The 21,810-nt window shown below is 41.7% G+C and overlaps 1 protein-coding gene across 4 annotated transcripts in view; it reads left to right on the top strand.

Annotated features, from left to right (window-relative positions):
- Window positions 1-9,423, top strand: part of simc1 (SUMO interacting motifs containing 1) — a 96,633-nt gene extending 87,210 nt beyond the window's left edge. For all 4 annotated transcript variants that reach the window (XM_087995384.1, XM_043703757.2, XM_043703756.2 and 1 more), the window contains 5 exons: window positions 2,706-2,822; window positions 3,701-3,829; window positions 3,948-4,104; window positions 6,308-6,395; window positions 8,005-9,423. In XM_087995384.1, the coding sequence (XP_087851510.1) occupies window positions 2,706-2,822; window positions 3,701-3,829; window positions 3,948-4,104; window positions 6,308-6,395; window positions 8,005-8,228 (715 nt within the window). In that variant the 3' untranslated portion in view covers window positions 8,229-9,423. The remainder of the gene's footprint in view (window positions 1-2,705; window positions 2,823-3,700; window positions 3,830-3,947; window positions 4,105-6,307; window positions 6,396-8,004) is intronic.
- Window positions 9,424-21,810: the final 12,387 nt, after the last annotated feature.

Below are 21,810 nucleotides of genomic sequence, written 5' to 3'. Positions count from 1 at the left end.
ATCCAACTGATATGCAACGTTATGGATATGCCACAGTCACTACAGACTCCACTCAATCCAGAGCTCTGGTTTGTTGTTGGGGCCAAGGATTCTCATTGTTATCTCCTTGGCTCCTTTACCTGGCCTAAGGGAATTAACACCCCCTGAAGAGAAGTGACCAGGTAACTTTCCCCATCGATGATTCACAGTGTCCAAATCTCAGAGTCCATCTCATTCAAGCCTAATGTCCTCGGGAATACATGCTTCAACTGAAACATATAACTTCCCCTACCAGGGATGTTATTACATGCCTCTGGTGCAGATAAGACCTGAACTTGGGCCTCCTGGCTCAGAGGTGGAGACACTACAATCACACCACAAGAGACTACTAACCCTACTGTCTTCATTGTGTTCAATTTAACTAAGTAGGTTTCAAGTTGAGAAACCATACTCAGTTCTTACCTGTAGTAATATTAAGTAGCTTACCTAGTTGGACTAGAAGTTTAATGCCATACCCATGTCTCCCAATTATTGATTTAAGGTGCTACTCCTGTTTGGAGAGAGAAAATCTTAAAACCCACCAACTAATCACTGATCTACGTAACTCTTTAGTGTGTTTCAAACCTACAACTTTCTGGAGCTGGAAAAGAATTCCGACCTGCAGTAATTTCCCAGGTTAACACTCATATTTCAAAGCAGTCTGCCTTGGGGGTAAACCCCTCTGCTAATTTAAAGCCAGCACACAGAGAAGCTTACCTTGTGCCGTAATCTGTTAAATTTTGACAGGCAAAGAACTATCCCAGATGTCACTATTTAAAGTAAAAATGAACAATTTTATCCTTTAAGTCCAACAGAGAACATTAAAGTGACAACTACTTATAACTCCTTTCTCTTAAACCTATCTTTTACCTCCCACTCTACAATACTGATCCAATTTTTAAAAAGCAGTTAAGATTTACAAAAAATAATCACATTTCGAAAAAAACAGCCAGCTGTCCTTTATAGATTTTCCTCTGTAGCTCTTCCTGTGTATTTTTCGGGGTCGTCTCTTCTTCGGTCTTCTGCCGTCTGATTTTATACTCCTAAACATTAGATCACTTCACTGGTTTGATGTCATCCCAAACAGTAAAATTCCAATTCGATTAGATTTTGGCATCTGGGGTATAATTTAAACTAATTGGCTAAATTTGAATTTGTTTTTGTTCCACGGCAACACAACTCCAGCTATTTGTTTCAACTAAATGTTACATTTTCAAATTGTTCAGCACACTTTGTGTTTCAGTCGAGAGTGTGGTGCTGGAAAAACACAGCAGGTCAAGCAGCATTCTAGGAACAGGTAAAGTTTCAAGCAAAAGCCCTTCATGCTTTCAGTCAGTCCTTGCCAGCTTCCTCTTTCTTTTAAAGGCACAGTGCACACCTACACTTCATAACACTGTCCTCAACTTACTCTGTGCGCAATGAGAGGAAATATCATTGAAATGTATGATACGTTTAGAGAGTTTGAGTTGATAGAACTCGAGAGGATATGTTTCCCCTGGCTGTTTGAAGAGTTTTGAATGTGGATGTACAGTCATAGGATTTGGCTTGCATGAATGAATGAACAAATGATTTATTGTCACACATTTCCCTGGAGTGTCAGAGGCTGAGGGGTGACCTTATAAAGGTTTACATAATCATGAGGGGCATGGATAGGTCTTTTCCCTGGAGCATAAGTTTAGGGTGAGAGGGGAAAAAATTAAAAGGGATGTAAGGGGCAACTTCTTCATGTAAAGGGTGGTGCTTGTATGGAATGAGCTACCAGAGGAACTAGTAGAGGCTGGTACAGTTACAATGTTTAAAAAGGCATCTGGATGTGTATATGAGTAAAAAGAGTTCAGAGATTTATAGGCCAAATGCTGGCCCATGGGATGAGATTAAATTAGGATATCTGGTCGGCATGGACGAGTTGGACCGGAGGGTCTGTTTCCATGTTGTACATCTCTATAACTCTATGTCTTGAAGACACTGTAAAAAGTGTTTTGTTGCCCCAATCCGGTGCCATTTTGAGTTACAGTAAGGAAAAAACGAAATGATTTGAATTAAGAGTTCACCTTCTGTTCAAATTGGGGTCTCATGCAGGGCTTCAGGGCTTTTGCAAGGTCTCTGCAAGGTGGGCCTCAAGGAGACCCACTCCAGGAACAGCAATGACAATGCTCATGTCCCTGGAGACCCCAGCTCTGTGCTGTTGCCATGGCCACTGCCTTGCCGCCATCGGCAAGAGTCTAAGCTGCTGGCCCACCTCAACCAGGAGTCCTCGCCCTGGGCATTGCTGCCATCAGGGGTCCAGGCTCTAGGCCTACTGCTGCCAGGGTTCCAGGCTCCAGGAGTCCTGATCCATCCTGTCAACACTGCAGTCACCAACACACCAACATTGCTCCAGCCTCTGTCACATATGACTGAAATTATGAAAGAATTGGAATTTTGAGAATTTTATTTCTTTGGAATTTCCTACCTTCGAAATGATTGAATGCTCACTCACTGATTATTTCCAAGGTCATTATTGATAAGTGTTTAGGCACTAAGGGAAGCAAAGGGTATAGAGATGGGAAAGTAGAGATGATGTAGAAGTTCTACCATCATCCTACAGAATGATGCAGCAGGCTAGAGGATTCTGTGCAGCCTAATCTTTCACCTGTTTTCTATTTTTTATTTCTATTTTCTGTTTATCTTATTAATTTCTATTGCAGAAGTGTCATCAAATGGCTTATTGACATCATCTCCAAGGAATCTGAAGACGTACAGCAGAAAAATGGGCCCACATCATCATATGATAATCCTCAGGTAGTGGACTCTAGGATTTCAAGGTAAACTCTCCAAAAGACTGACACATTTGCTTTTGTGGCAACAGATGTAGAGCATATATTTGTGACATTCATGCTGCTGAGCACGTCACTCCATATGTATATGTATGTGTGTGTCATGTACTGGTTTATTCACGAGCTCTGTCTGGTCAGTATAAAGTCTAGGAGAAAGTGAGGACTGCAGATGCTGGAGATCAGAGCTTAAAAATGTGTTGCTGGAAAAGCTGCGTTTTTCCAGTATAAAGTATAGCAATTCATTTTTGAGTTTATCTGTATTAAGAAACTGTAAGTTGAGAAATAAACTAATGCTCTGTGATGACAATTTGGCAGTGATTATAACTTGGAACAATTGTTCAATTCATTTTTATTTGCCAACCATTCATGATATTCTAGCCCGCTTTAATACATATTTTGGATAACATGCATTGAAAAATCAAATTGGTCTGTAATACCTGACTAATGTACTTTCACGTGTGATTCCCATGATTTAAATGAACAAGACTTTATCACCTGAATATGGAGTATGCATTTTTTAAAATCCAATGATGTCCTAACTGAAAAGTAGGCATGTTGTTTGAGTCATTTTCTGATCCCCATTCATTTGATGTTGACCTTACATTTAAGCGTGTGGATCCATCTGCTACAGGAACATGGTTTGAGTTTAAAATAAATATTAATCATTAATCAAATATGCGTTCAGAACCTCTTTAAGGCACACCGTCTTCTGTAGTGGTGCACTGAGGAGTGTTCCTTCAACATTTGGAATATTTGTGATGTCATCATTAAGAGATGCTGAAGGAAGCATTTCAGTTTTGTCACAGTCCCTGTGTAGAGTATAAATCTAATGGATACTTTCTAACTTGTTCTGCTTTGCTCTGTAGAGTTATTTGTCTCCTTCAGAAGATGCTGACCTTGGCTGTAGAAGTGGACCGGTCCCCAGTGTGCAGTTCAAATAAAATTGCAGAAGCAATGTTTCAACACTTTCTATATATTTCAAAAAGATCACAGAGGTGAGATGAGAAACTCGATGATTAAGTCATGCTTTGAAATTATGCACAATGTTGTTTCCTGTAGCCTGAACATATTGGTTAATGAAATGTATTTCAATTTTTCCCCACAAATTTAAAGATTAAAAGTATTAAGAAGTATGGAGAGTCAACTCCTGCGCTGCAAGTTACTCGAATTTTTTTTTCACCATTGCACTGAGAAACAAAACACAATGCCCATGTCATTGGGAAAAGTGCTACATTTCCTTAAACATGCTAAATTTCCTGTAGATAATTATGTAAGTATGCTTTTCTCCTCCACCTATAAAGTGTCTTAATTTACTTTGGGTTCAACATGTTAGAATTTTATTCTGTATTTAATGCATTATAAACAGTAAATGATGTAACTAATGCAAATGTTTAAATTGGAAATGTGTACGCTTTTAGTCTTTAAAACTGTAGATATGTTTTTAAAATTGTGTTAAATAGGAAGGGACAGAGCAGGATTTTATGTTTGCTATTGGGGAGGAGCTCCTATAATTCCCACCGCCCTCTCTCCCACTCCTGACCTGCCTGCAATTGTAAAGAATATGGGTAGAGGCTTGGGTTGAAGAGGATGAATGTATTGATCACTAGTCCCCTTCCAAATCAGTCATCTTATCCCTCATGAGATTCTGTCCCCATCACCACCGCCGCCTCCAGCCACCTCAGTGCTCCTTCCCCTCCGGGCCTTTCTCTCAGGATCCCGAATATCTCTGTACATCTTCCCAACATCCCCAAATTTCCCAATACTAAAACCCTCGTACCTACCTGTTCCTGTGAGTACAGGCACTAAAGATTCTGGGGACTGCTCATAACCTAACCAATGGCAATGTCTTGCAGTGACATTGGCTGGAGCTAGAAAGTTGCTAGAAAGATTGGTCAGCAGGTCTCTTCAGCACGACTTCTTCCCATATCAGAGGCAGAAATTGCCTTTCAGCCATGAAAAGGCCGTGGGGCATCTGACATTGGCAGTGATGCATTCTGTGCCAACTCTTCGAAGCATGGGATGAGGAATCTACCTCCTGTAAAATTGTGCCCGTGATGTTTTGCTCCCTATTTTAGTAGATCACAGTATAAACACAGCTTGTAAAGAATGAAAAGTTGTTGCTAAAACCTAATTTTACCAAATGAGAAAGAATAGTAAGTAATGCACTTGGGAGCTGAGAATTGCAAAATGATATAGACAGAATAGGCAGAAGTTAATGTGTTCTCCAAGAGGGAGAGTTTGATGATTGGAGGCAGTGTTTCGCTCCATTCCAAACTCTTCCTCAGTTAGGTTTGTGACAGAAGGCTCATGGATGGATTTCCCACCCTATTGTCAATTGAGACTCTTAAGTTTGCAATTAATGCCCACTTAAAGACCTCATCCTTCCAGCATGAATATTCACCCGGTGGTAGCCAGGGAATCTGCCATGTCATGTAAGAGGCTTAAAGTTTAAATTCAGAAAAGAGGTGAATTGCCAACTGTACGTAGCTCAGTATCAGAAACAAATCAGTAAAGCTCTTTAAGTGAACAAATAAAACTTAAGTTTTATTGACAAAAAACTTACGCAAGCAAAAATGCTTATTAATACAAGGTTTAAAATGTCCAGTACGTGCCACTACCTTTCTTGAAAAGTGAGACATATGCACACAACCCCCTCCACGCTTGGGAAAATTGTAAACCTCCACAGAGTATTCTCTTTAAAAACTTTGGCAAAGTGACAGTTAAATTCAGGAAAAAAAAATAATTATTCACAGATTTTCAAAATGCTGGATTGCAGCCCAAGTTGTTTTCCACAGAAGCTATTAGCACTGGGTTTTCTACCTGGATCACTTATAGCAGAATTCTCTCTTTCTGGACACAGTGTTCAAAGCCAATATATTTTACACTTACACACTAGCTCATGCGGCCCCTTAATGTAAGTGTTACAGTCTTGGTGAATCCATTTAACCAGCTTGTGTTCTTTGCAGAGCAACATTTCTTGTTGCTGAAGCCAATGTCCTCTGCTCTGAAGTGTTACAGAGACAGGGAACATGACATTAGGTTATTAGCCATTGTCTTCTCTGTCTTTCTTTGAAATTCCTCTCATCTATGACCTCATTACCACAACTGACATTATCTGCAATTTTGATTTAGATCAAAAGCATTATCAAGGAATCACTTTTTTCAAGCAAAGGTTAATAAAAATCTGGAATGTGCCTGTCTATAATTACGTAGGTACTGGGACTATTGGGATTTTCAAGACTGGAATTGATAGATTTTTGTTGGTATCAAGGAATTCTGGAACAGTCAGGTAAAAGGAGTTGAGACGCAGGTCAATCGTGATCTGATTGAATGGCAGTTATGACCTAAGGGGCTGAATGGACTATTCTTATTCCTAATGTTCCTGTGGTTTAGAAAGAGGTGTTGAAGATGTGCAAGTGACAGGTAACTGTCCAATGTGGATTTTATATAATCAGTGTTATTTATTTTCTCAGGAGCATAGTTCAAGCAAATGGCAGTATTGGGAGGAGCTTGTCAAACTTCTCTGTTTACTGCTTCTGAGCTACCAAGAGGTGACTAAATGTAAGTCGAGAAAATACCTTCGAGAGCTTCTTTTTTCTGTCTTCTAGTATTGTTACTAATAACTCTCTCGAGGCACCAGAGGTCACATCCATTGTTGAATAATACATAGTTCAAGAGAACCAAATATCTGAGGCAGATACAGATACTGTTCTCCAGTATACGTCACATCAAGGTGATGTGTCCATTTTCAAATGAAATAAACCTAAAGAACTAAGTTTCCATTCATTTCATATTCTAATTCCAGACTTTGGTGCAACTGGCCAACTCAGTGTAAAGTAAGAGAAAAGGTGATCTGATAAAAGTCTTTAGCATCAAGAAAGGTAGGGATGCTGCCTGAACTGCTGTGCTCTTCCAGCACCACTAATCCAGAAATAGATGTAGAGAAGATGTTTCCACTGTGGAGGAGACTGAAACTCATTCACATCTTAATTTTCTACATAACTTTGTATGATTAACCAACCTGAAAATAATAAACACAATCCCCTCATCCAAGTCATTGATCTAGGTTATGAATTACTGTGGTCCAAACATTGGTCCTTATGCTACTGCGCTAGTTAGAGCTAGTGATCCAGAGTTATAATGCATTTGTTTCTACGCAATTTTCTGCTCATTGACCATTCCTGAATCCCTTGAGCCCTAATCTTGTGATATCATTATAAGCCTCCTCTTTTAATGCACTATGTTAATATTATGTGTACCTTCTCCAAGTAGCAATTTTTGTACCACTTTCTCAATGAAACTTTTATTCCTGCAGAGAATATACACGGATGTTGCAAATTATGAATTATTGATTTAAATCAGAATTCTGGGGTTGTAGAAACAAGGCAGTAAGTGGCTCCAATGGAGCTCTGACTGTATGCGAACAATAGTGAAGCCCCTTTTAAATCTTTACATATTTTTAAACCGTGCACATTGCCTAATTGATTAATCTTTGAGGCTGGATTCCTGTTTTGAAAAAACCAACAAAACGGATGTTTTTTAAAAACTTAAAGCACTGGAGTCTAAAGAATCCACAGCTCTCCATTTTCTAGGGTTATGGAAGCTTTCAAAAGAGTTTGGGAAACATTGCTTTAACTGTTTGCCATTCCTTCATCTAACTTTCCATTCTACTCCACAACTCACCTTTCATATTTTGTTAATTAACTTTGTTTAAATTTGAGACTCGTTTCAGGTATAACCACATCTATTTCAGTATTATTGATTTCCTGCATGGTACGATCACTTTTTTACAGAGGATTTTTTACTATTACTAGTTATCACCCAGTAATTGATGTGATAGCCTATTCTCTAGTTGGGTCTGCAAAATATTATTCTAGATATGTTTCTCATGCAGGACCTGAACTCATTCTCCAATTAACTTTTGCCAGTTTGTTGTGCTCGATTTATGTTAAGAAAGACATTCTCCAACCTTATTGAATTTCCCATGTTTAGAGATCCTCTAATTTTCTGATTTATGTTTTGGTCAAGCAGTGTGATTACTATTAGCAGGCCTATGTTCACATTCTGCTTTTTGTTATTTCTCAGCTCCACACAAAATAATTCTATGTCCTGATTTCTGGACTAAGATCCTTTCTCATGACTTCCTTTATTTTTTGAATACATTCTTTAGGTTACTTGAGGTTCTCAATCACAGACCGGCTAAAGTATGTTCTAGCTGACACTCCTCCTGTGCTCACCACTCACGATGAGATCACTGTTGAAGAAGTTCAGTCGGATGTGGAGACATTCTACAATCGAGCACTTAATGATTTGGGAACACCATTGAATCCACAACTAGAAGAACAGATCAATTTACTGAAAGCTCTGCTCCTTTGTGCAGCAACCAGAACATAGCTGTTTTAATTTATTGTAAATAGATTATTTTATATGTAATGACTTAAGACATACATCCAATGAGGACCTTTGCACAAAGCACATGATCTGAAACTTGAAGAGCATTTCAAGCACTATTCTTCGACAAATGTGCAAAGTGTGGCATTAGGAGTTCTGCCATTATTAGACAGCCATGCAAATCTAATGGTATACAGCAAAAACTTTTACTGTGACTTTATTATTTGATATTGAATTATATTTCTCACCCCATACAGAAGAGCATTTCCAGTGAATGTATTTTGTTTAGCTTTGGAGCTTTTCTGCTGAATACAGAAATTAAGACTTCAAATGAATTGTCAGCCATCTTTGGGCTTCAGCAAAGTAATTGAAATAAGACTCTGGCCATATGGGTTGGGAGCCCAGCCGTTATGGGCTAAAGTTACAATCCTTGGAATAGAATTGGATGGTGCCTTGTCTTCACATGGTCTATTCAGTCGGTGTACATAAATTAAGTTTATCTAAGATCAAAACAGTGGCAGTCCACACCACCTGCACCTTCTGTCGCTTTGGAATCTAGGGTTTCTGACTGTAATATTAATCACTTTCTGTATATTGGGGCAGTTTATAAATATTTTATTTAAAATTTGATGTAACCAAATCTCTCAATAATGGGAGTGATTGACCCAGAATTTTATGCTTCCAGAATGTTCCTTCTATCTTATGAATTTAAAGATGATTTTATTGTTTTTTTTAAGTGATGCTTTATGAAATTGACTTTCATGATGTATCAGCTGTACACGTTTACTGCATACACATGTACAGTAGTGGAATTTTCTATGCCACTTATTATCCAATGGCACTTTCTATAGACAAGACCTTGAATGGGATATCATCTCACTGTATCTCCTCTTTTGCTGTTTCATCTTTTCATACTGAATGAAGCTTCATGGTATTGCTTTTAATATTTGTATTGGGATACTGCAGTAAGCCTGCAGTATAGGGATGGCTAATTGGCTCCAACCTTCCATTGTCCAGCAAGCAGAAGGTGACAAACAATGATGGTTTTCCTGCAAGATAAAAATGCACTGTTAATTTTTCAAATTAAGTGAATCTTGAATAGTATATTTTTCATACTTGTTTGTGTAATTTCAAGCTGATATTTCCTAATGCATGTAACGCTTAGGCTATATATTTTCATTAACATGCAGTAATGGTGGACACTTTCACAAGATATTGACATTTTGGTGTTCATAATCCGCTGATTTGATACAAAGTAAGCCTGACACCATAGTAACTCATATAATGGAATGTCTGCATTGCAATTGTACGAAGAGGAGCATCAGTAAATTACATAGCTGGATGGTATTGGAGGAGGGGGATGGAGAGTGCACTTATATGCAAATTTGGCCACATCTGTTGCATGGGTATTTGCTGCTCATTTCTGCCTACTGATGCTTACCCGAGGTTTAATAAAGCACAAACCTTAAATACATCAGTAAGGAAAATATTTGACAACTGTACAGAAACATGGGGTAAGAGTCCTGTCACAAATTAGAGCCATTGAAATGTCCTACTGCTTAATGAGTTGAGACTAACAAATCTCATCTTGCAATATAATGGGGAAAGGGAATGAAAATGAATCTATTTGGATAGTTCTTTCAAAGAGGCAACAGACTAAATGGCTTCCTGCACTGTATGGATTCTATGATTAATTTGTGTGGGACATTGCACATAATAGAGAAAAAAGATTTTCATCCCTTCTATCTGGGATAGATTTAGACGAATGACTCCAAGATGTGCTGCAAGACTTAACTGACACTAGCCTTTTAACAAAGCAGTTAATTAATTAATTAATTCAAAGTTTATGTATTTCCTGTTTGTCAGAAATGACAAAACTAATTCACTTGCACCTAGAGATTAATAAAGAGTTTGTCATTCTTTTAAGTTTCCTAGAAACACATACCCAATATTGGCACTGTTTATGTGGATGGCACAAAGTTGACACCTAACTAAAATTCCATAGGACTGAGAATATCTAGGTCTCTGTAGCCAACAGCATGCATGTGAGAGAAAATTGGGATTATATTATCTGAGACCTTGAGTGGTTTAAAGCTTTCTGGACTTTTAACATGATTAGTTTGAGGCTGCTAAAAGAGTTGAAAATTTCCAATTCCGTTAGTCGAGAGTGTGGTGCTGGAAAAGCACAGCAAGGTCAGGCAGCATCCGAGGTGCAGGAGAATTGACATTTCAGGCATAAGCCCTTCATCAGGAATGAGGCTTGTGGGCCAGGGGGCTGAGAGATAAATGGGTGGGGGGGGGGGTGGTGGTGAAGGGGGTGTGGGTGTTGCTGGGGGGGGGAGGTTGGCTGAGAATGCAATAGGTAGATGAAGGTGGTAGGTCGGAGAGAAGGGTGGAGGGGAAAAATGGGTAAGACTGGACAGGTCAAGAGGTGGTGCTGAGTTGGTGGCTTAGGACTGGGCTAAGGTGGGGGGTAGGGAGATGAGGAAACTGGTGAAATTCACATTAATCCCGTGTGGTTGCAGAGTCCTGAGGCGGAAGATGAGGTGTTCTTCCTCCAGGCGTCAGGTGGTTAGGGTTTGGCGATGGAGGAGGCCAAAGACCTGCATGTCTTTGCTGGAGTTGGAGGGGGAGTTGAAGTGTTCAGCCACGGTGCGGGTGGGGTTGGTTAGTGTGGATATACCAGAGATTTTCTCTAAAATGGATCTGCAAGTTGGCGTCCTTTCTCCCCGAAGCAGAGGAGACCACATCGGGTGCAACGGATACAGTAGATGACATTGGTGCAAGTACAGGTAAATTTAAGTCAGATGTGGAAGGATCATTTAGGAGCTTGGACGGAGGTGTGTGCGCAAGTTTTGCACTTCCTGCGATGGCAAGGGGAAGGTGCCGGGAGTGGGCTGGTGGGGAGCATGGATCTGACATAGGGTGGGGAGGATGATGTGATGTATATGGAGGTTGGTGAGATGGAAGGTGAGGACCGTGGGGGTTTTGTCCTTGTTGCATTAGGAAGGATGGGGTTCAAGGGCAGAGGTACCAGAAATGGAGGAAATGGGCTGGGGGGCATCGTCGACCATATGGGAGGGGAGATTTTGGTCTGAAGAAGGACGCCACCTGGGCGTCCTTTAGTTTGGAGGAAGTGGGAAGATTGGAAGGAGAAGTTGTTTAGGGTGTTAAGCCAGGCAGATGAGGGTATCAGTGAAAGGATACTAGCTAGAACACTCTGCACACCATGTGACTTCACTTTCTCCATTAGTTTACCACGGGGAGCCTTATCAAATACCTTACTAAAATCCATGTAATATGACATCTACAGCCCATCTAGACCTCCGACTCTAAGTGTATCCCAGTCAATGTTGGGAAAATTAAAATCTCCCATCATCACCACCCCATTGCCTCTACATCTTTTCATGATCTGTTTATCTATTTGTTCTTCTACCTCATGCTCATTGTTGGGAGGCTTGTAGTACAGCCCAACAATGTAACTGTACCCTTCTTATTTCTCAGCTCTACCCATAATGTCTCACTGCTCAAGCCCTCTAAAGTGTCCTCCTTTAGCACAGCCGTGATATCCCTGACCAGCAATGCAACTCCCTCCCCCCCCCCCCCTTTACTTCACACCCTGTCCTGTCTGAAGCATCTATATCCTGGAACATTTAGTTGCCAATCATGCCCTTCCTTCAACCAAGTCATCTCAATATTGTCATACTCCCAGGAACCAATCCAAGCCCTAAGTTTGTCTGCTTTACCCACTATACTCCTTGCATTAGAGCAAATGCACTTCAGACCACCAGTTCCTTTGCGTTCATCTGCTCTCTGTCTACTCTTCCCCTTGGTAATGCTAACTTTCATGATCCTGTTCCTCACAGTCTCTAGTTTCCATCTCACTGTCTAGTAGTCTTCTGGTTCCCAGCCCCCTGCCACGTTAGTTTAACCCTCCTCAACAGCAGTATCAAAAACTCTTCAAGGGCATTATTTCCAGTCTGGTTCAGGTGTAGACCATCCAATTTGTAATAGTCCCACCTTCCCCAGAACTGGTCTAAATGTCCCACAAATCTGAACTCCTCCCTCCTACACTATCCCTCAAGGCACATGTTCATCTGTCTATTCTTTTGTTTCTACACTGGCTAGCACTTTAGGTGATTGGGTTCAAATAGACATCTCAGCACCTCTGTCTTAAAATCTCTCTTCAAAAAAAAGGACAAAATACACCTCTTTAAGCCATAGTATCATCATAATCTATATCATTAGATAACTTGTCTCATCATTTAGCAAATATTGCATTTCTTGGAAATGCGATTTGGTCTGCTGCTGTAAGAATGAGTTCCTGACCATTAAATACTAACTCACCACCACAAAACTAAAAGCCAAAATCCATTCACCATTACTTTAAAATCCCAAATAATAATATATTGTAAACGTCTAACACACCTTAAAGGAAAACAAGCTGTAACAGCGATGAAGATTTGCAAGAGGTGGTCCAAGTCTTGGGTGGGGGGTGTTGGGGGGGAATACAGCTTGCTTGTTTATTGGAAGAGCTTGCACCTTTAAAAGAATGTCAGAACTGAATCACAGAATTGCTGCAGAGCAAAGGGGAGATTCAGATAAAGTGGTTAAGCCTAAGACATTACTGTGAGGAATTTCTGCAGGTTGAAAAATTAGACCACAGCTGTGGCTCCCCAAATCTTCTTACCTTTTGGATTGCCTTCTCTGTCGACCCCATCAGTTTGAATATTCCCCACATTCCCAACAACTTGTTTATTTAGGTTTTCATTTCCCCACTTTACCCCTGAAACTCAAGCATACTGTGCCATCATGCTAAACATAGTAGTGCACTTTCACACCCCCACCCCTACCCCCAACTGAAGTCAAGACGATGCTCACTGTCACTGATGCTCCCTCCCACGTTACCTCTTTATCTTCCATACACTTATCATCTCCTCTCTTACTTGTCAAGTTGCCCTGTTCACAATTGTTATCGTGTTTGTCTTCAATCTCCACAATAGAGTTCCTCAGCTTCTTTACCAGAGTAGTGGCCCTGATAACCATCCTCTTATATTGACCTTTGATGAACAGGCCCACTGTAAATAATGGTTCAGTTTCACCAACCTGGAAGCATAGCACCAACTGATGATTGACTGAAGCACTGACTGATCTGTGAAGTATTTCCTAACTTACCGTGACTCCCCAGACTGGTTGCATGGAACCGGCAGGATGTCCGAGACAGTAGTGATAGGGACCCCTGACCTTGATGATCCTAAGTGGCCAATTGACTATGTCCAAGCCCCTGTTCCGATAGCAGATGGTACACTTGTCTTACTCTGCTGAGACCCTCTGCCTGTGAAACATGATAGCAAAACAATGTGCAAAGTAGGCACAAAGTAGTGATGTTCAGAAAACAAGTGAAGAGCCTTATACTGCAACCTGGCTGAATCCATGAAGCACGTGCCTGTCCTTGTGCACAAAGTGTCCTGGCAGCAGAATTACAATGAAAGTTGCTAGTCTGCTCCAAAGTATAGAATGGTATTAGAAGTCAATATACCATGAGGTACATGTCCAGTGCCAACATTTATGGACAAAGGGTGCAGGTAATCACTACCTGTGGTGTGCACTCTAAGATGTGGGTGACTGTGTCTAAAAAGGACACCCAGAGGTGCAAGCATCAAGCTGGACTCACAAGGTCTTCCATATAAGGAAATGTCGCTGTGTAGTTTCAATTTGGATGGGTGGGAGAATGGGAAATTGCAAATCAATGAGGCAAGATAAGGAAATAATGGCAAGCTAATGCATGCAAATAGACCTCTCACTGTTCACTAGTGAGTTTCTTGTTTAGTTGACCTTCACTTGAATAATTAGACTTCCTCTCTCCAGCTCGAGACTCTGCTGATTTTGCTCCACTTTTCTAACTGACTCACTGATGCCCGTGTCGTTCAGGAACTGGAAAATTCTCCCATGTTAGGGATTTTGTCTCCTTGTGGTCCATTCCCTATGCCTCTTAGAACGTTAGTGGCTGACGAGAAGGTAGAATTGTGCTTGTATGGTGCTATTGATGATGATGTTATTAATGTATTGCTCTACTAGTTATTCATCATAGATGCAAAATATAACTGCATAAGCTTCTTCCATGCCATGGTATAGGCTGACAACAAGGTCGTTCAGCCTGTATTTGAGTGAATTGCAATCAGGGATTTAGAAGTTCAGAACCACTTGTCAAATACTGAAAGAACTCAGTGTTATGAACAATAACCTCTCACCTGACTGTGACTGCAGAACTAGTTAAAGAACTCGTACTTATCACTGTGTACTCACTTTCAGTGACCCTGGTGAGTTAGCTGACAGCATGGGAAATAGGTCTGTTGGATGTTATAGGCAGAGTGCTTGGATAAAACAGAAGGTGGTATACGATTTAAAAGTTTTACCCAAGCATTGCACATTGGGTCCCAGCTTGCCTTCACACCTGGCCTAATGAAACCTGCAAGAGACCAGACTGATATCAGGCCCCCAACTGAAGTCACTTTTGGGGGATTTAACTGTCCACAGGCATCCAATTTCATCTCCCTGTACTTGTAAAAATTCAACTCCTCGTTATAATTTAAATTTAGCAAATAACATTATTAAATCTCTAATTTTTTTTAATACTGTTGTGAGTTGCATGAAACTTTTCATTCGGTCAGAAAAGGGAAAACAAAGTAAACAGCGCCTCTCCAGGTAATTTGAATATATTACACGCTGGATCAATTCTTTTACTTGACAATAATAACAATAATATCCATTTAAATAGCACTTTCAATATAATGAAATTTCTGAGAAGTTTCACAGAAGCATAATAAACAAAGTATGACATCAAGCCACATAAAGAGATGTTAGGTCAGGTACCCAATAGTGTGGTCAAAAACGAGACTTTAAGAAATACCTACAAGGAGGAAAGCAACTAGACATGCAAGAGATGGAGGAGGGAATTTGACAGCATGGAGCCTGGCCTGAAGGCACTGTCACTAATGAAAATGCACTAATGGCAAGAATTAGATTACCAATATCTTGGAGGGTCTGGACACGTTTGGTATGTTGCCTCCCAGGTGCAAGGGTACGTGATGTCTCTGATCGTGTTTTCCGGGTCCTGGAGGGGGAGGGGGAGCAGCCCGAAGTCGTGGTCCATATTGGCACCAACGACATAGGTAGGAGGAGTGCCGAGGATGTTAGACAGGCTTTCAGGGAGCTAGGTTGGAAGCTCAGAGTTAGAACGAACAGAGTTTTTGTCTCTGGTTTGTTACCCGTGCCACGTGATAGAGATTCGAGGAATAGGGAAAGAGAACACTTAAATGCGTGGCTACAGGGATGGTGCAGGAGGGAGGGATTCCGGTTTTTGGATAACTGGGGTTCTTTCTGGGGACGATGGGACCTCTATAAACAGGATGGTCTACACCTGAACCTGAGGGGGAGGTTTGCTAGTGCTCTTGGGGGGGGTTTAAACTAACTCTGCAGGGGCATGGGAACCCAGATTGTAGCTTCAGGGTGCAGGACCTGGAGTGTAGGGAGGTTAGGAACATGGCATCAATTTCCAAGGAGGATGTCTGTAAACAGGAAAGTGGCTTGAAGTGTGTATACTTCAATGCAAGAAGTATACGAAATAAGGTAGGTGAACTTGCAGCGTGGGTTGGTACCTGGGACTTCGATGTTGTGGCTATTACGGAGACATGGCTAGAACAGGGACAGGATTGGCTGTTGCAGGTTCCAGGTTTTAAATGTTTTAGTAGGGTCAGAGGTGGGGGTAAAAGAGGGGGAGGTGTGGCATTGCTTGTCAAAGATAGTATTACAGTGGTGGAAAGGACGATGGATGAGGACTTGCCATCTGAGGTAGTTTGGGCTGAGGTTCGGAATAGGAAAGGTGAGGTCACCCTGTTAGGAGTCTTTTACAGGCCTCCCAATAGTCCTAGAAATGTAGAAGAAAGGATAGGGAAGGTGATTCAGGAGATGAGTGACAGTAATAGGGTGGTTGTTATGGGGGACTTTCCTGATATTGATTGGGAAAGCTATAGCTCAAGTTCGTTAGATGGGTCAGTGATTGTTCAATGTGTGCAGGAGAGTTTCCTGACACAATATGTAGACAGGCCACAAGAGGAGAGGCCATACTGGATTTGGTTCTGGGTAACGAACCAGGCCAGGTGTTAGAATTAGAGGTAGGTGAGCACTTTGGGGATAGTGACCATAATTCGGTGATTTTTACTCTCGTGATGGAGAGGGATAAGTGTGTACTACAGGGCAAGAGTTATAGCTGGGGTCAGGGAAATTATGATGCGGTGAGGCATGACTTAGGATGTGTGGCTTGGAAAAGTAGACTCCAAGGCAAGAGTGTAAATGATATGTGGAGCTTGTTCAAGGAGCAACTATTGAGTGTCCTTGATAATTATGTACCTGTCAGGCAGGGAGGAAAGGGTCGTGCGAGGGAGCCGTGGTTTAATAAGGAATTGGAATCCCTTGTTAAATGGAAGAGGGCGGCCTATCTCAAGATGAGACGTGAAGGTTCAATTGGGGCGATTGAGAGTTATAGGGTAGCCAGGAAGGACCTGAAGAGAGAGCTAAGAGCAGCAAGGAGGGGACATGAAAGGTCCTTAGTCGATAGGATTAGGGAAAACCCTAAGGATTTCTATAGGTATGTTAGGAATAAAAGAATGACTAGGGTAGGAATAGGTCCAGTCAAGGATAGTAGTGGGAAGTTGCGTGTGGAGGCGGAAGAGATTGGGGAGACACTGAATGAATACTTTTCTTCAGTATTTACTCAGGAACAGGGCATTGTCGTCGATGTGAATACTGAGTCACAAATAAGTAGAATGGATGGCTTTGAGGTATGTAGAGAAGAGGTGTTGGAAATCCTGGAAAAGGTGAAAATAGATAAGTCCCCTGGGCCTGATGGCATTTATCCTAGGATTCTCTGGGAAGCAAGGGAGGAGATTGCAGAGCCATTGGCCTTGATTTTTATGTCCTCTTTGTCTACAGGAGTAGTGCCAGAAGACTGGAGGATAGCAAATGTGGTTCCCTTGTTCAAAAAGGGGAGTAGGGATAACCCTAGTAACTATAGGCCGGTGAGTCTCACTTCTGTTGTGGGCAAAGTCTTAGAGAGAATTGTAAGGGATAGGATTTATGCACATCTGGATAGGAATAATGTGATCAAGGATAGTCAGCATGGTTTTGTGAAGGGCAGGTCGTGCCTCACAAACCTTATTGAATTCTTTGAAAAGGTGTCGAAGGAGGTTGATGAGGGGAAAACGGTAGATGTGGTATATATGGATTTTAGTAAGGCGTTTGATAAGGTTCACCATGGTAGGCTACTGCAGAAAATACGGAGATATTGCATTGAGGGTGAGTTGGAGGTTTGGATTAGGAATTGGCTGGATGGAAGAAGACAGAGGGTAGTAGTTGATGGCAAAGTTTCTTCATGGAGTGCCGTCACTAGCGGTGTTCCGCAAGGATCTGTTTTGGGACCATTGCTGTTTGTCATTTTTATAAATGACCTGGAAGAGGGGTTAGAAGGTTGGGTGAGCAAGTTTGCGGATGATACGAAAGTCGGAGGAGTTGTTGACAGTGAGGAAGGATGTGGCAGGTTACAGCAGGATATAGAGAAGCTGCAGAGCTGGGCAGAAAGGTGGCAAATGGAATTCAATGTAGCTAAATGTGAGGTGATTCACTTTGGGAAGAATAACAAAAAGATGGGGTACTGGGCTAATGGTCGGATACTTGGTAGTGTGGATGAGCAGAGGGATCTTGGTGTCCATGTACACAGATCTCTGAAAGTTGCCACCCAGGTAAATAGTGCGGTGAGGAAGGCATATGGCGTACTGGCTTTTATTGGTAGAGGAATTGAGTTCCGGAGTCCTGAGGTCATGATGCAGTTGTATAAGACTCTGGTGCGGCCGCATCTGGAATATTGTGTGCAGTTTTGGTCGCCATACTATAGGAAGGATGTGGAGGCACTGGAACGGGTGCAGAGGAGGTTTACCAGGATGTTGCCTGGTATGGAAGGAAGATCGTATGAGGAAAGACTGAGACACTTGGGGCTGTTTTCATTAGAGAAAAGAAGGTTTAGGGGTGACTTGATTGAGGTGTACAAGATGATTAGGGGGTTAGATAGGGTTGACAGTGTGAACCTTTTCCCGCGTATGGAGTCGGGTATTACAAGGGGGCATAGCTTTAAATTAAGGGGGGGTAGATATAGGACTGAAGTTAGGGGTAGGTTCTTCACTCAGCGAGTCGTAAGTTCATGGAATGCCCTGCCAGCAGCAGTGGTGGACTCTCCCTCTTTATGGGCATTTAAGCGGGCATTGGATAGGTATATGGAGGATAGTGGGTTAGTATAGGTTAGGTGGGCTTGGATCGGCGCAACATCGAGGGCCAAAGGGCCTGTACTGTGCTGTATTCTTCTATGTTCTATGTTCTATGAGAGGGTAGAGACAGAGAAAGGCAAGACCATGAAAGGGTTTGTAAACCTAGATGAGCACTTTAAAGTCAGGATATTATTGACCTCCAGGATAAAATTAAGTCCATTAAGTATAGGGATTCTAGGAGAACAGGACTTGCTGTGAGTTAAGGCACAGTGAGCAGTATTTGAATGATTCATGTTTGTCGAGGAAAATCTGTTAATTATCAGACAGGAGTGCAATGGAATAGTCAAATCTCGAGACATGAGTGAGGGTTACACCAGCAAATAAATCAAGACAGGGACAAAACCAAGCAATGTTACAGAAGTAGAAAATATGATGTTAGAGATGCTATAAATATAACATCAGAAACTCAGGATGAAATGTGATATTAAGGTTACAATCAGAGTGGATTAATCTCAGATTGTTGCCAGGGAAAGGAGTGGAGTAGGTGATTTGGGAATAGAGTTTGAAGCAGGGAGTGGAAACAATGGTTTCTGTCTTGCTAATATTTAATTGGGAGAAACTGCTGCTTATTCAGTACTGGATGTAAGATAAGCAATCTGATTATAAAACTCTATGAGAGAACAGCACGGTGACTCAGTGGTTAGCACTGCAGCCTCACAGCACCAGGGTCCCAGATTCGATTCCAGCCTCTGTCTGTGTGGAGTTTGCACATTCTCCCCATGTCTGCGTGGGTTTCCTCCCACAGTCCAAAGATGTGCAGGTTAGGTGAATTGATCATGCTAAATTGCCCATAGTGTTAGGTGCATTAGTTAGAGGGAAATGGGTCTGGGTGGGTTACTCTTCGGAGGGTTGGTGTTGGGTTGAAGGGCCTGTTTCCACACTGTAGGGAATCTAATCTAAAATAACAGCACACTTTCAACTAATGTAATTTGATCTTATTTGTTTTGAGGATACTGCAAATTCAGCAGTAAACAGGTACAGAAATTGGGCTGAGGCTTCAAATCTGTAAGCCAATAGGTAACTTTTTAACCAGCTTAGCAGGCTTTAGGTCAATAGGTTACAGATGCCAAAACATTTTATGCCAAGTCATAGCAGAAATGGGTTACTGATTGTATTTGTAGATAATTTCACAATTTAAACTCGTAAAGCTGACATTTCACAATTGAAACATTACAAAAGTATTTACCATGGAAGAACATGGTAGATTCTGAATTACCTGACTTACAACCAGGCTAACAAAATTGGGTAAGAGGTAGGGACATGTTAACAGAATGAGGATTCAAGAAAGATATCCAGTCTTTTGAAAACTAATTTTTACACTCCTGAAAACAACAAATGGGTCACTCTATCATGACCTGAAACCTCCCAAACAGCTTCTGGAAAATACTAAATGCACATCATTGCAGCAGAAGTCATTCTAATCATTGACATAATCACCTTAAACTGAGATGCAGTGATAAAAAGTGTTGTATAAGGCACTTTGGACCTTAAAGGGTTAACTGGCATTATACATAAGACTACACATTGTTTGCAACACTCTCAGCTGCTTATATTACAACCTTAGGGTATATCACATTGACACCAGCCTTGTTTCTCAGAAGGCAAATTGGATTTCTTAACCATATGTATGTTTTTTTTTGCCATTTCTCCCAACATGTAGAGTTTACATTTCTCAGACCAAGTAAAAAACACTTATGCACAAATTAGATTTTACACTGTTCAATATATCTAAGTGTAACTACAATGTAATTTTGGCTTAATAGTGTAGAATTGCTCCAGTGAAATGGGATATTGTACTTAGAAGGTGTATCCAGTCAAAATGTAAAGTCACCAGAGTCCAATTGAACCATCTCAATAGAGAGACAGCGACATATCTCAGGCAACGGGAGAGTTTAAGAAGGAGAGTCCATCACGGAAACCTCAGTTTGTGCAGAAATTGAACCATGTTGTTGACAGTACTCTGCATCACAAAGCAGCTGTCCAAACAACATAGCTAACCAACTCCTGATTCAAAGCATAAAGATGTTCTCACTACAAAACTAATGCTTCTCAGTTTGGACTTCTAGAAATAAACACAAATGTTCTGTTAAAACCAATGAAGTCAATCATCTCAGCTCCAGGACATCTCTGCAGAGGTTCCCCAGGGTTGTCTCTTCTTGGCCCAATCATCTTCAGCTGCTTCATCAATTAACTTTCCTCCATCATAAGGTCAGAAGTAGGGATGTTCACTGATGATTGTACAATATTTAGCACCATTCACAATTCTTTAGACACTGAAGCAGTCCATGTCCAAATGCAATAAGACCTGGACAACATTAGGCTTGGGCTGATAAATAGCAAGTAACATTCACAATGCCAGGCAAAGACCAACTCCATCAAGAGAATCTGAGCATTACTCTTTGATGTTCAATGCTATTGCAATCATTGACTACGTTCCCCCCCCCCCCCCCCCCCAACTATCAAAACATCCTGGCAGTCACAATTGACTAGACTATAAACTGGATTAGTGGTGCTGGAAAAGCACAGCAGTTCAGGCAGCATCCGAGGAGCAGTAAAATCGACGTTTCGGGCAAAAGCCCTTCATCAGAAATGCAGGCAGAGTGCCTGAAGGGTGGAGAGATAAATGAGAGGAGGGTGGGGGTGGGGAGAAAGTAGCATAGAGTACAATAGGTGACCTCCTCCCTTCCACATCCATCAAAGTTTTACCTGCACATCCACCAATATCATTTATTGTATCCATTGCTCCCGATGCGCTTTAGGGAACATCTCTGGGACACCCGCACCAATCAACCCCACCGCCCCGTGGCCCAACATTTCAACTCCCTTTCCCACTCTGCCAAGGACATGGAGGTCCTGGGCCTCCTTCACCGCCGCTCCCTCACCACCCGACGGCTGGAGGAAGAACGCCTCATCTTCCGCCTCGGAACACTTCAACCCCAGGGCATCAATGTGGACTTCAACAGTTTCCTCATTTCCCCTTCCCCATCTCACCCCAGTTCCAAACTTCCAGCTCAGCACTGTCCCCATGGCTTGTCTTACCTGCCTATCTTCTTTTCCACCTATCCACTCCACCCTCTTCCCTGACCTATCACCTTCATCCCCTCCCCCACTTACCTTTTGTACTCTATGCTACTTTCTCCCCACTCCCACCCTCCTCTCATTTATCTCTCCACCCTTCAGGCACTCTGCCTGTATTCCTGATGAAGGGC

The sequence above is a fragment of the Chiloscyllium plagiosum genome, unplaced genomic scaffold (genome assembly GCF_037043375.1).
Source record: "Chiloscyllium plagiosum isolate Xiang-an unplaced genomic scaffold, Cpla_swu_hap1 HiC_scaffold_16, whole genome shotgun sequence".
In the NCBI taxonomy this organism is placed as follows: domain Eukaryota; kingdom Metazoa; phylum Chordata; class Chondrichthyes; order Orectolobiformes; family Hemiscylliidae; genus Chiloscyllium; species Chiloscyllium plagiosum.
This window is presented reverse-complemented; position numbering and strand designations above follow the sequence as displayed.